General features: G+C 43.5%; 1 protein-coding gene across 14 annotated transcripts in view; it reads right to left on the reverse strand.

The window, feature by feature from the left end:
- Positions 1 to 15599, reverse strand: part of ANKRD44 (ankyrin repeat domain 44) — a 205493-nt gene that overhangs the window by 139443 nt on the left and 50451 nt on the right. For 11 of the 14 annotated variants that reach the window (XM_053277457.1, XM_053277467.1, XM_053277448.1 and 8 more), the window contains exon 1: positions 7154 to 7323. The exons of 2 other annotated variants lie outside the window; for them this stretch is intronic. In XM_053277457.1, coding sequence (XP_053133432.1) covers positions 7154 to 7258 — 105 coding nt within the window. In that variant the 5' untranslated portion in view covers positions 7259 to 7323. Of the gene's footprint in view, positions 1 to 7153; positions 7324 to 15599 lie in introns of those variants that run through there. One more of the 14 variants, XM_053277431.1, reaches the window with a different exon arrangement.

Below are 15599 nucleotides of genomic sequence, written 5' to 3' on the forward strand. Positions count from 1 at the left end.
ACACTGACCAGACAGAGACCTGCTTAGCTTCAGTAAGGTAGCTGCAACATGTGCCCTCAGACTATGTTCTGGGACCTAACATGCAGATTCCTCCAAGGCCAGGTGGTTTTGCTGTGTCCCTACTTCAAGATGGGTGGATTAGTGCAATCACAGCAGATACAAAGATATGACAGAATGACACACTCTCACTAGATGATGATTTGAATCAACTGTGCAGTGATGCAGCAGGAATACTGGGGTTCATGTGAACCTTTATTTCCTATGTGTGCTCTCTCGCTCTCGCTCTCTCTCTCTCACACACAAACACACAGCCCTACTTGAGTAAACAAGGGGCAATTCATCGTGGTTCAAATAGAATCAGCCCAGTTTGACTGGTTCGGATTCTAACCTAACCAGAACCTCCAAAAGGGGTGCTGGTCCGAGTTCAAGCTGAACTGGCTCCAGTTTTGACAGAACATGTTTGTAACCAGTTCAGCAGTTTGAGGGGGCATGCTGAAGGGGAATCCCATTTACAAGCAAAGGGGGAAACCCTGTCTGCCTAAAAAGAACTCTTAATAGGGGTGGTGAAAGAGCACCTCATAGTCAGCGGCGTGGCTCCTCCGAATTTGCCCCCCAGACCGTGTACGCGCAGAGGCTGGAACGAGCCCCACTGGAGTGCTGGGCCCGGTCCAGGGTGTTCAGAAAAGCTGTGCTGCTGCCGGGCCATGTGGCCGACTATGAGTCACCCCATCTGGAGTTCTTTTTCGTCAGGCAGGGCTTCCCCCTTTGCTTGTGAAGGGGATTCCTCACTGGATTCCCCTCTACAAGCATGCCCCCTTGAACCGAACTGGTTCTGCCCAGTTCAACCCTCAGACTGAACTCTGGCGGTCCAGTTTTAATTCAAACCGAGCCGCCAGAATCGGTTCCATGCACACCCTTATGCTCTATTAACCTCTGTTTTAATTTTACTTCCTGCTAATTGGTAAAGGCCTGAGGTCTTAGGATGAAGGGCGGTATAAAAATAAATCTATGTGGAAAAGCAGGACCTGAGCAGCACAAATGGGGTCCTAGTGTGGACGCAACCTCAAGTGTGGGTAGCTCCCTAATTGCAGTCAGAACAGGTAGGCTGAGCTGCTTTTTTTAGGGATACAATTATTAAGAGCAGGATGGTGGGGGTGGAGGCTTGGAAATGCACGGGGCTGAGCTAGTCCATGTCTGTCCTCCTTTTGACAGCAGGTTAATAAAAGACAGGAGATGTTGTGGATCAGCTGTTTATGAAGTAAAGTGACATGCCCTCCACCCCCATACAAAAGTTTTATTTCCTCTTTCCCAGGCAGGAAAGAGATCTACAGATTAGAGTAATATCAGCAAGCACAATAAAAATAGCCTTAATTAAAAAAAAAAAAACCAAAAAAAAACACATGCCTGGCTCACCCTTGGGATAGCTAGTCCTTTTACCTTGAAACTCATTATCTTCTCACTGACCCCTTTTCATCCAGGGCATTTTTCACACATGAAGTTTTCCACACAGGGCTTTTGAAGCCCTTTAGCTCACATCTCCTCCGGAATGGAGGGTGTGCATTCACATATGGGTGTGGGTTCACATATTGGGCAGATTTACCCTGAAGTCCCTGCCTGCTATTGGGAAGCACTTTATACACAATTTGGGTTTTTCACTGTATGTTAGCATGCAGCCCAATTTATACCCGGGGTTTTAAAAAATCCACCTTTTGCTTTGGGTTTTTAGGATAATTTTGAGTTAGCAGTAAAGCCTCACAGAAAACACAGTAACTCCTGCAGTGTGGAGAATTCCCTGGGCTTTTAGCTCACATCTCCCCCAGAAAAGAGGGTGTGAGTTCAAATATTGGCCAGATTTACCCCAAAGTCCCTGCAAGCTATCGGGGGGGGGGGGGGGGGCTTCATGCACGATTCAGTTTTTTCATTGCGCATTTGAGCATATCCCAATTTATATCCAGGGTTTAAAAAATCCACTTTTTGCGTCGGTTTTTTGGGGCAACTTCAAACTTGCAGCAAAAATTTGGGGTAAAGCCTGCTGTGTGAAAAACGCCCAGGGAGCTGTTTTTGACTGTTTCCCTGAGCATTTGCTGGCATTTCCTCACAAGTTCATTTGATTTCCTTCAAAGCTACCAGCCTTGTTAACTGTCTATTAGGAGACTAGAAGGATTACAAGATTTTTATATATATATATATTATCTCAACACTACAGAAAAAAGTTGTAATCTCCATTTGCTTATGCACACTCAGCAAATGGGGTGGAGACAAACAATAGTAACTTCAGAGAAGTGACTGGCAATGCTATGAAAAATACATGGATGCTTATAGTCCATGGACTCCTTCCAACCGCTATCTCTGCTGAACAGATTTTGAAAGACTGCAACTAGGACTAACCACGATACCACACTGGTGCATGCAACTAACATGCACAGATGTGCTGCATTAGAATTTCCACAGTTCAGCCCTCTCTCCAGGTTCCCCGGATGTTAAAGGTCCAGTGGCAGCAGAGGCGCAGCTAGGGAAGAGAAGGCCATGTTCACTCCCTCCCCTGCGGCCCTTCAGAGTGAGGGAGATAATAAGGAAAATAGGGAGGGGTGGAGATGAGGGCAGAATGCATTTATATTTCACCAGTACAGTAGGAGAGTATGTGGAGGTATATATGCATTTAACCTCTGCTTTTTAAGGGAGTCATCTTAAATTCAGAGTAGTCTTCAATGTGGGTAAATATGGTAATAAGTAACCATCACAGCCAGTTTGTCTTCTGAAACCAGACACATTAGCAGTGTGGGACAGGCTACAGCAGAGAATATGAGAGCAATGTACAGAAAGCAAGGAATGGGGAGCAGGGCTCAGGCACCAAGACATGATGTTACAGATAAGGAAGTGTCCCTATTTTAATTTGGGAAACGTTGGAGGGTATGGAAAGATTAAGGACAGCCAAGTGGAGGTGAAGAAAGCCATCCTAATGCATACCTTGTCAGATCAAGCTGGCCTTCATCGTGTAAATTACTGCCCTTAACTAAAGTGGATTGCGTTACATCTATTAACATGATGCCAGAATCTCTCTCCACCGCCCCCTCTCTTCAAAGGGTAGGATGTAAACATTTTGCTCTCTAGTGGCCCACTAAAAGCCAACAAGAAAATTTTTCCACTTGCTTTGCCAGATGTAAGAGTCAGCAAAGACTGTCCATTCGAAGGCACAAAAATCCTCATCGGCAAGGCAGGGTGGGTGCACTGAAAACCCCGTGGGTCAGTTCACGTAAATCTGCTGATTTAAAGAGCACGTCGGCTGAGAAAGCCTCTTAAGAAACAAGGCTGAAGGCAAAGGTTTCACTTCCCTAGTCCCAAACTTCCTGTTGTGGTACAAATGTATTGCTTAAACCTGAGCAGCTTTTCTAGCAAACATCTGCAAACCGAGGCAAGGTTAGAGTCCGTTTGCACAATCAAGAATACAGTGTAGACAAATTGCTTCAGAGGTTAGCCCAGCTCTAACAATGGCAGGGAATCCAAGACTGTATCATCCACAAGACCACCCTTTTCCTGAACTGCAGTGCTTACCATCACTGTCAATGTCATCCAATGGGACTCTCCAAAGATATGTGAATTGGCTTAACATGGCCCACTATCTCAAAATCAACAAGGACGTAGGAACAGAGCCCCCAGTTCTCCAAGGACTCTTTTCTTCACTTCTACTGAATCTTGGACAGATTGTGGAGCCTGTGTGCTTCAGTGAACACAATGCTAGTCTTCAGCCAGGGAGATGGCATCAAATCCAAATTCAGCCACAGTCTTGCTACCTTTTGACTCTATAGACTACTAAGATCTCCTTCATGTGAGAGAGGAAAATATGGACCTTCCTCACAAGGTTGCTGTGAGGAAGAATGAAATAAGAAAATGCTATTTACTTACATGTATAGTTTGCTTTAACACAGATGCTCAGGGTAGGTAATAAATTTAACCCTTGACTACCTAAGTCGGGGAAGGCAACCTTGACTCTCCACTCCAGAGTTGTTGCTGAACTCAAGTAAAGTGCGCCGTTGAGTCAGTGTCGACTCCTTGCAACCATAGAGCCCTCTGGTTGTCTTTGGTAGAATACAGGACAGGTTTATCATTGCCTCCTCCCGCACAGTATGAGAAGACGCCTTTTAGCATCTTTCCTATATCGCTGCTGCCCAATATAGGTGTTTCCCAAAGTCGGGGCAACATACCAGTGGGGATTCGAACTGGCAACCTCTGGCTTGCTATTCAAGTCATTTCCCCACTGTGCTATTAGGTGGTGTAATCCCATAATCCCCAGTCAGAATAAACTGTAGTTCAGCAACAGTTGGAGAGCCAAGGTTGCCTACCCCTGGCCTAAGTAATGTCAAAAATGAAGTCATTTAAATTTCATTTCAGGACAGAATAACTGTAGAGCAGAACCCTCAAAATCTAAAAGAATCAAGAGTATTAAGTGCATTATTTTGCTGAGAATAAGACAGATTCTCTGTAGTTCCAGCAATAATTCCTAGAGAAGCAAGCAAATTTGGGGGCAGGGGAGCACACTTAAACCTTCTACACATATGGTTTCTTCAGAATGTTTTCAACTCCGGAAACTCTGGCCTGACTCTTCGCTCATCTTTGCTTAGTTCAGTGATAACAGGAAATGAATGCAATGAGGTTTTCTCCAGCTAACGACTGCAGTCTGCGCATGTTAAGCATTATATTAATACCACTTGTGAGGCTTTTTCCCATGTCAGTACAAAAAGATAGTGCATGTTTAAAATGCATAGGCAGAGAGCGACATTAAAGAGCTGTAGTATTACTGGTTTCTTATCCCCAAATGGTAACGACTTTGGAGTGTAATATTTCTGTTGATTTCTGACAGAAGCTGAGAGAGTACACTTTATCACACATTGGGGCCCTGAATATCTAAAACTCCAACAACGTTTACAAACTGCAGAATAATTTATCAAACTATTTATACCCTGCCCTTTGGCCTCAGAGGCCCCCAGAGTGACCAAGGTCACCTACAACAATAAAAACAAATTAAACAATATAAAAACTCCCATATGGTTGAAGGACAGCATACACCAGCAGTTCTGAAGTGTCCTACTAATGAGTCACCTTAAGTGGCACAATGGGGAAACGCAGAAGGTTGCCGGTTCAAATGCCCACTTGTACTATATCGGGCAGCAGCGATATAGGAAGATGCTGAAAGGCATCATCTCATACTGCACGGGAGGAGGCAATGGTACACCCCTCCTGTATTCTACCAAAGAAAACCACAAGGCTCTGTAGGCGCCAGGAGTTGAAGTTGACTTGACAGCACACTTTACCTTTACTAATGTCTTACTGAGGAAGCTGCCAATGAACTTTTAGATCGGTCAGCTCCCACCTTTGGATCTGATAATTGCCTTTGCTTTTTGTGCTTTCTCCAACAACCACTGCTGACAGGCTGGTGACTCCCACTGAGAGTCAGAATCCTTAAGAAGTAAAGGGCAAAAGAAGATCACAAGGGCCCACAAGGTCAGGTTGCCCAGTCACATCCCAATAGGAATGTATCTTGTCATAGGATTCCTTCCTGCTCAAGATGTGACCCAAAGAAAAGTAACTGCAGTGAAATTACCACTTCCCAGATTTAAACCAGAGGTAGGATGAGAGAGAGAGCAAGAGGGCAGGGCACTAGGGAGGCAGTGAATGAATGAAGGGGCTCCTTAATACCAGCCTCCAGATGGCTCAAAATATATTTCATGTGATTACATTATGCTCCCAGGACTCACTGGTGACTCCCAGGCAGTCAGGCACTACTGTCTGTCTGTAACTTCTTACATACTTAATCATAACGACGGGAAAGTATTGCAAGATCTTGGGCACCAGTATCAAAATATTTAGGTGCTAGCTCTCCAAAGGGCTACAGTTTTAAAAAGTAGTAATTCTAAAACTGCTGGGCAAACAGCCATCTGGGGTTTTTCAACCCCTGTTGGTAACAACTTAAAGTGACACGGACCACTTATAATATGAACCATTTTTTCCTTCTGGAATACAGTTGTGCCAACACAAAATCATCCCCCAAAATACAAATCTCTTCCTTGTTTAAAGAGAGAGAGAGAGAGAGAGAGAATACAATTTTTTGTACAACACGAAACGTAATCCTGCACACAGACTTCTCCACTGAAGCCAACAGGATTTAAGCAGCAGCATGCCATATTACAGGCTTCGTTTTAACATGCCAGCCTCAACATAGGAATTTCTCCACAGTGGCCAAAAAACCTGCTGTGACATCTTACCCAGTTTTTAGCCTTACTCATGGGACAGACTGATAATCAATTTTGTATGAAAATACAAACACATTTGAGCAAGCAAATCTGAACAGAGAGAATGTTTTGAAGTTAAATGTCGTGAAAGACAGGTCTATCAATGGTTACTAGTCTTGAAAACTATAGGCTACCTCTATGTTCAGAGGCAGTGTGCGCCTATGAATACCAGTTTCGGGGGAGCCACCGTGGGAAAGGGGGACCTTGTGAGAAACAGGATGCTAGACGAGATAAATTCCAGCAGGGATCTTATATTCTTAAATGAGGAATTATAGATGCTCTTTAAGAAAAACTAAACCTCATCAATACTTTTAGAAGATTTCTGAATTATCAGGCACAGAAACCTTGGGAAAGGTTGCAGCATCGGGGGAAAACACACCACATTTTTTATTAATCCATTTGCAGCATAGGAAATAAATTATATGGCTGCCCATGATAAATAAGGCCCAGTTTTTCACAAAGACTGTCATGTTGTCCTCCTTTGCTTATCATAACATTGCCTGTCAGCTTCATAATAATTCCAGCAAGGTCCCAGAGTTTGTAAGAGCAGTCAGTTAATAGAGGGCAGCAACTTCAAGTCAGCACTGTACAGAGAAGCTTAGCAGAGCACACCATGGACGGCTTGCATGCTGCAAATTAAACCCAAGGGCTGCTGGCACCCCATTGTTTTCCCCAGCTGTCACTCGGAGGTAAGATGCTAGGTCTGACATTTGGAGGGCAGGATAAGCTTGAAGCAACATCCAACCCATTTGAAAGGCATAAAGAGTGGGAATGTGCACTGTTCTTCACAGTGACCAAGGAGCATTGCAACAGACATACGTGATACAACTCTTTAACAATAATTTTAACATAATTCTTCCTCTTACTATACTTTTAATCTGTGTCAGTTCTCTAGCAACTGAAGCATGGGCTGCTCCCGCTCTGGGCCAAAAGAGATGTTGTAACGACTGTGCAGCAGCTACCAAAAACATATCTAGCACCCCACTTCCCCCCTGTAATGCACAGTAGAATATACTGGACGTCAAGACGTTAGATACGTTCCCACCCTACCGACAGCCAACAATCTATAATGTGGGTGGGTGAACAGAGAGCACTGTGATGTCACAGTGTGACTTAAGCTCCACTAGATGTTACAGTGAGGAAGTGGAGAACTGGATGCACAGTGAGCATGGTAACAATGAGGTCAAAAATACCTGTAACAAATATTACAAGACCAGCACCACCCTAGGGCCCATGATATGAGTCAATAACATCAGGCTACCCACCATCAAAGAGGGTAGATTTTGCCAGTTGTAGCATTGTATTGTTCTCGATAACACCGAATTACAACCATTCCTGTATATGAGGAAAAGTTCTCAGGAGCTCCTCTGCTATACCTGATTACCCCAGTTTCTTGAGCAGGCAGATTTGTCAGTGCCTTAATCTTGTTGTGACAGGCAAGCCACTTACTTTGTCTCAATGGGATCCACGGATCACTGAGCCCTCCCGATCTTCATAGCCCCTCCTCTTCATCTGCATACATATGTGAAAACAACAGTGGGGCAGTACCCTACATATTGTGTCCAAGAGAGTGTTTTAGATTAAAAGCTTAACTTATTTTTCAAGTGACTTAATGGAAAGGAGCAGGACAAAACCTGAGTTTTTATGAAAACATTTCAAGATGTAATTTCATATCAGGCTCTGAAAGCAAAATAAATCTATACCAGCTCCAAAAACACATGGTACCAATTTGCCCTACGTTAAAAAAAAGGGTGATGGTGGGAGTTATAAAGAACACCAGTTCTAAACTCTAAAGAGACTCAAACATATAAAAGACTGGTTTTTTTCCTCTATACTATTTTATTTCAGAGAAAGAGAAAATACATAGTTTAATACATACAGGTTGATAATCTCTTAAAAGTAAAGTGTGCCGTCAAATCGATTTCGACTCCTGGAGCCCAAAGAGCCCTGTGGTTTTCTTTTGGTAGAATACAGGAGGCGTTTACCATTGCCTTCTCCCACAAAATATGAGATGATGCCTTTCAGCATCTTCCTATATCACTGCTGCCCGATATAGTCTGGGAAACATACCAGCCTTCTGCTTGTTAGTCAAGCATTTCCCCTCTGCGCCACTTAAGGTAGCTGATAATCTCTTACCTACCAATAAATGAGAACTGTGAAACACTTGCTGCACTGGAAATTCATACAGAAAGCATAAATAATAATACAGTCATGCTGTATACGGTGACTACAAACCAACAGAAAGGGAAGCACACTTAAGTCTTTTGTAGGTAAATAGCCTTCAGCACAACTAAGCCTGTGTTGAATTGTGGCCTATATATTTTATTATAAAAACAGGAAAATGGGTGACATTCTATGGCACATAAGTAGCATAGACATAATGCTGCCTGTTCTTCAAAACTTGGTTAGCAAGTGCTTCACAGGCTCCTTTGTCCTCACACCCAAATCCCTTTTCGTTTTGAAGCAAATAATTGTTCGTGTTTTATCTGCCCAAGCATTTTCACAAACCTGTTAGCTCTAAACCAACCCACACAGCCATAGTTAAGAGATGGTTTGCAAGCTGTGGGTTGTAGCCAACTACAGTTAGCAAAAATGCCAGTGCAGATTAAACTCTATGATTGGCTTCAAAAATTAAAGGGAGGGGGAAACAAATGTGCGAGAGAGGCGTGAGAGGAGTGTGCAGCCCCATAAAATGCCCCGTCTTCTGAACACCTTGAGAAGAAAGGGTAGCATTACATCTGTACTGGTTCTCACATTAAGAGGAGAACAGGTGCAATATTTTGAGCCCCCAGTTACCGTTTGTAAGCTGCAGAACTCCCTTGATCAATCATTCAAACACAGAGTTTAATGCATTGCTAAATGCAACTTTTTTTCTGTAGAAATCTTGTGGCTGCTCTTTGCCCATGTAGACAAAGAGACCAAAATGAAGCAAACAGGATTTTAGCAACTATCTTGCAGATGGAGTTTGCGAAATAAATGTTTCCTCACATTGCAGGACGTTGTGCAGCTCACAGGCAGAAGAACTGGACTATATCCTACAACAAAGATGGAGATAAAAGAGCAAACAGAGATCACAGGATTTGTTTACACATTATTCCTGGATTCATAGATCCTGCTCAGTGTACAAAAAGGGTTCATGCTGCCCTAAGCAGGCGAAAATAAGTCTCATCCAGTTCAGGGCCTTACTTCCTGGCACAAACACATTGTTATTCATTGCAGGGATGGGCCTCTAGCGTCAAGCCATGCAAGAGCAGAATTCTGTGGACCTAAGTCATGCTTGATGGAGATGCTCATCCAGTCACTATTTAAAAACCCCTAAAGATATGGGCTCTACAACCTGGTTCCACTGTCCATTAAGGAAGCACTTTGTTAACCTACTTAGCAGAGCAGTCCCCTACATGCTTACTCAGAAGCAAGTCCTATTGACTGTATCCAATAGGCTTATTCATTATTAAGTGTTTAGGCTTGCCGCCTTAGTCTGCTTTCCTCAAGAAACTGCCATTATTATAGCCCTTTTAAAATTCCCATAAAGGTTAAATATTACAACAGTGCTAGGCTCTTCTGCCACACACAATTTTCCCCTTGAGCTTTTCCATTTCTTTCCCTCCCTTCTGTTCATACCTTATTTTAGTTCACACTATGTAATACAAACACAAGACAAACCATCTTACATAAAATGCTAATTTACAAAAATCCTCTTAGGTTTTCCAAAAGGGTAGCTATTTAAGTGGCTCTTAGGAACTGAAAAGATATTTTTATTCGGAGAGGGGGAGCGCTTGTGCTATGAAGGTTTTGGGATTATCACTGACCGTCAACACTGAAGGAAAAGCTTTCCATGCGGTTTCTATTCACACAGAACTGATGATTCTAATTCATGGATGTGCCCTTGGCTTCTGGACTCATACGCAAAGTTGTGGTTCTGAAAATTCCTCACATGTAAAAATGAGTCTGCCTAAAGGCTGCGTACAACGCAAGTTGCTGAGGAGGGGCATGACATCACAGTTCTGGACGGAACTATCACAGTGTGAAACCATCACTCATACAAATTATTTTATTTTACGTGCGAACAGCCCCGACCAAAACTGGGCACAGCTCAAGTGGACAAAACACAGACAGCATTGTGAATCTGGCCAACACAAAATGCAGTCAGCTATTACACGTATGAATGTCGGAACTTGGAAGCCATCTTATTCTCAGTCAGATTATTGATCTGTTTAGCTCAGTATATAATGGCTGGCAGCAGTTCTCCAGTGTTTCAGAGAGGGACTTCCTCCCGACCTATTTGGAGATGCCAGGGACAGAACCTGGGACCTTCTGCACACAAAGCAAGCACTCTCCCACTGCCTGCTGCACACATTACAGATTCCTGCAGAGAAGACATGTCAGCATCCAGTGGCGCTCCTACCTCTGGGCCAAAGTCCAGGGCCTCCCCACCTCCTGGGCCCTCCCAAATCCTATTTAGTCTGGGTGGTGTGGTTGCTGCTGGCCCATACTGTGCCAGGCAGCCAAATGAGATTGTGACCTGTGCCGGGTGCTTTAAGAGAGAAAGGGGGGAGCGAGGAAAGAAATATGTGGGGTGGGGATATTTTAAGTCATGTGTTGAAATGTTTCTGCTAGTGCATATTTGCACAAATATACCTGTTTTATAGTCTTACATTCTTGTGAGTTCAGTTGCAGTTTGTGCCCTCAAGAACCCATGTGTTAAAAACAGCATTTGTAATAGTTAGTGTGTGTGTGTGTGTGTGTGTGTGTGTGTGTGTGTGTGTAGGGGGATAATGCTCAAGGTAACGTGGGCAGGTGGCTCCAAAGGCCTTTAGGTCCAGGCTCCAAAATTACCTAGGTGCACCTCTGTCTGCATCACAATCAGTGCAAAAATTATGCACACAGCTTTTACAATCGTGAACACAAATACAACAGTTAGGATAGGTAGATACAATTAGCTATTGCTTTCCAGTGCATGCACACAGTAGTACACAGAGTATGCAGACTGCAAAGACACAATTACTTTCTTATAAGATTCACACAGATGCTACCATGGAAGAGACTTTCCCAATAACCCATAGGGGTTATCAAAGTAAATGGGTGCCATAGGCCAAACAACAGATTTTGAAAGCATTGTTGCTCAAAGTTATATTCAGATGTGCACCGCTTTTCTTGTGCAGTTGTGGTACTTGCCATGATTTAACATGAAACTGCACAACCAAGTAGTAGAAGTTGCCATCCGAACGCAGCCCAAGACTGGCATTTATTGCCAAAGAGCAGGAAGAAGCCGATCAGAAAATGGGGACCCCATCTCAAAGATAAGCTAGATGTTGCACCAAACACACAGCCCACACTGAAAACAGCAGCTGCACATTTAGCTCGCTCTGCCTCCTCAGTAATGCCAAATAGGCCTTGCCTGTGTCATGACACCACCACCACATTCTGCGTTCCGTGAAAGCAGACACCTATTATGTAGAGCGTAAGTGTGGGAAAACAGAACATTGTGACACCATGACATGGGTAAGTTCTACCAGTCATTAAGGAGGGTGGGGGGAGAAACACGAGATGCCATTGAAGCAGCAAGTGCACACTTAGTGTAACATCTAATAGAGCCCCTAGGAAACATAGTTCTTCCTCCCAGGATACTGCACACAGATAGCACAAGGATACTGCACACAGATAGCACAAGCCAGTCTTACAGAACCCAGTCTTGAAAACTGCTGAACCTCTAATCATCCCTGGCAGATGGGAGATCAACTCAGACTGAAATACGCTGGTTACGTGTAGTGCAGAGATCGGACACCGTCAGTACATGCAGACCCCTGTACAAAAGTTGCGCCAATATGCTTGGAATCCCCGTTTTCCAATTTTCAACCAATCCACACCCTGAGCTGGGATGAGGAGCAGGCATGTGAGGCACAACACATGGCAATTTTAGGAATTAAGTGTTATGCTTTTCAAACGTATTTCAAAACAGTCCTCCCTCTGTGGCTAATACTTTGTGACTCTTCAAGCTGCAGGCATTAAAACTGAAGGCCCAAAGCCTTCCAAGGGCTGTCCCTTGAAACTGAAGAGAAATTTGACAATTTGTGGTGGCGGGGAGGAGTTACTTGAACTATTACAAAAGGTGGACATAGGTACCTACCATGCAAACCACAAATCCCACCCTTCTATAGTAATTCACTAATCCTACAGGCTGGAATGTACGGATGATCCAACTGCTTCTCAAGAAAGCTATACATATGTTGCTTATGGCAGGAAGGGATCTAAGGACTCTGAGATAGATAGATAGATAGATAGATAGATAGATAGATAGATAGATAGATAGATAGATAGATAGATAGATAGATATGGCTGGTTCACATGACTGCCTGAATGAGATGGGAACCAGAGGTTCTCTCTGTAGCATACGTTCCTGGCAGGCCAAACTCTGGCATAATCTCAATATCTATACCCCCAAAAAAACCAAAATAATGGAGAAAGAAAAGAAAAACAAGGAAGAGAAAAGAGATCTAACTGCAGTGCCACTGACTTTTTCTTTTTTAAAAAAATCCCAGCTCCTGACAACCACTTGACAGGCATCAATATACTCTCAGAATGAGCAAACTACATCTCTTACTTTTTTCTGGCTGTGTAGCTGTTGGCACAAGAGCTCTTTAATATCTGTCACACAATCATTTAAACAATATGGCAAAAAGAAGTCTCCTCTCACCTCACAGGGACGTATCTGCAAAGTGGGGGAACAAAGGACATTTGCATCTGTGAATGTGGAGGAATCAGAAGGTGGTTCTGCTGTGCAATCGAGAGTAGCTGTCCCAGGGTTACCAGTCTAGTTCTTTTTGACCCCATCAGCAATATCAGTAGCTGAAAGTGCTCCACTGTATTAGGTACAGAGCCAATGCAAAGCGACCAACATACCATTTTGTCCAGCAAGGTGCCTCGGCAATCAAGCTAATATCCAACGAGTTACCTTAAAAACCTCTAAATAGTCCACACCAAAAACAAGACAAGTTTATCATGATTTGGATACCTAAAAATATTAACTAACTTTTTGCACCTGTGTCCAAGCTGCAACTGGGACTAGTGACCTTATTGCTCTACTCATTAATAGTACTAACAATTCAGATTCTTCACAATAGCACTTTTCAGAATTTCTGAGAAAGCCTCAGGAAACTCTTCAGGCAACTTCAGCACAGACGTTCACATCTCGAAGTGCCTTTCATCCTTCCCACACCAGCTAAGCCTTATCTTAGATAATCAGACCTCTGTAGGCTTGCAGAGCCTTCTTGCATAAGAACATAAGAACAGCCCTGCTGGATCAGGCCCAAGGCCCATCTAGTCCAGCATCTTGTTTCACACAGTGGCCCACCAGATGCCGCTGGAAGCTTACAGGCAGGAGTTGAGGGCATGCCCTCTCTCCTGATGTTACTCCCCTGCAAGTGGTACTCAGAGGCATCCTGCCTCCGAGGCTGGAGGTAGCCTACAGCCCTCAGACTAGTAGCCGTTGATAGACCTCTCCTCCATGAAGTTATCCAAACCCCTCTTAAAGACATCCAGTTTGTTGGCTGTCACCATGTCTTGTGGCAGAGAATTCCACAAGTTGATTATGTGTTGTGTGAAAAAGTACTTCCGTTTGTTGGTCCTAAATTTCAGGAAATCAGTTTCATGGCATGACCCCAGGTTCTAGTGTTATGCTAGAGGGAGAAAAGTTTATCTATATATACTTTCTCCACACCATGCATGATTTTATAGACCTCTATCATGTCTCTCTGCAGGCATCTTATTTCTAAACTAGATAGCCCCAGGTGTTGTAGCCTTGCCTCATAAGGAAGGTGCTCTAGGCCCCTGATCATCTTGGTTGCCCTCTTCTGCACCTTTTCCCATTCTACAATGTCCTTCTTTAGAAGTGGTGACCAGAAATGTACGCAGTACTCCAGTTGTGGCCGCACCATAGTTTTGTATAAGGGCATCAGAATATTAGTTTTGTTTTTAATCCTTTTCCTAATGATCCCTAGCATGGAATTGGCCTTTTTCACAGCTGCTGCAAATTGAGTTGACACTTTCAACAAGCTGTCCACCACGACCCAAAGATCCCTCTTCTGGTCAGTCACCAACAGCTCAGATCCCATCAGCGTACGTATGAAGTTGTGGGGGGGAGGTTCATCCCAATGTGCATCCCTTTAAACTTCACAACACTGAACAGCATTTGCCTTTTTGTCGCCCACTCACCCTATTTGGGCAGAACAAGTATAATGGATAATATGCTGCCACACTTTGCACTGAAAGCTCATTAAGGAGTTCCATAGATGAATATTTTATTCATTTATCTGTGGTGTGTTTGTGGAAGAGGACATGCTGGCATAAGGACTGCACAGAGAGGAGCAAAAGGTCCAATCACATGGTCTCCCACTCACTCACCTTTATTTTAAAAACAATAATACTCTGAATCCGATCCGTGAGTGGGAGATTGGACCTTGCATGGTAGAGGGGGTAACATACATCAATTTCTCCACCATACAAAGAAAACCCACAGGCCAGGTATATGATCACCAGGCTGCAGATAAAAAGGAAAGAAGCAGAACCCTTCCTACTAGGGCTGACTCAGAACATTCCTCTATGTATAATCCACTGTCCCTGGAGAGATCTTCTAGGCTTCAGGGAAAACCGCATGGCTACCAGTTACAGGTATTAAAAATGCAGCAGTGGCCGGTTTTGAAGTTCATATGCAGAAGCTACGTGGAAGGAAATATTTGTTCTCTGCCTGCTTTCCAGGTGTGACTGTCATGTCAATGGTAGTTATTGACACAGATGACGAAGCAGCCCAATCAAGTACCCAGAGCCTAGATTCAGTCAGGAGTAGTTACTTGCCCATGGAAATAGGGGTTATATTCAACTTAGCTGATGACCCTCATTTTCCAGTATCTCCAATATCTTCTGCCAGCAAATTCATGACCCAGTTGCAAGGCTTCTATAGCCCATTGGTAGTTTATGAACCACCATACAGAGAACTACTTTGGGTCCACAGCAGCTTTTTATATTGTGCAATATGATAATGCAGTTATTAAAGAACATTTGCATGCTAATGTTGAGCCCTGAGAGATTAACTCTGACGCTCCCTTTGTGGGATGACCTCAATTTAGTGACAATTAGTAAAGGTTAGCATTTGGAATTAAGAGTGAAGAGTATCCTCACAAGTTATTTTAATTGTGTTGTTCCTTTTTAGTAGTGGAATTACTTTACAAAAAATGAACAGTTATTTTCTTGCCCATGTGCACCTGTTTTACATAACAACAAATGTTCAAAACAATATGATGATTTATTTATAACCCT

Source organism: Hemicordylus capensis, chromosome 1 (genome assembly GCF_027244095.1).
Source record: "Hemicordylus capensis ecotype Gifberg chromosome 1, rHemCap1.1.pri, whole genome shotgun sequence".
Taxonomy (NCBI): Eukaryota; Metazoa; Chordata; class Lepidosauria; order Squamata; family Cordylidae; genus Hemicordylus; species Hemicordylus capensis.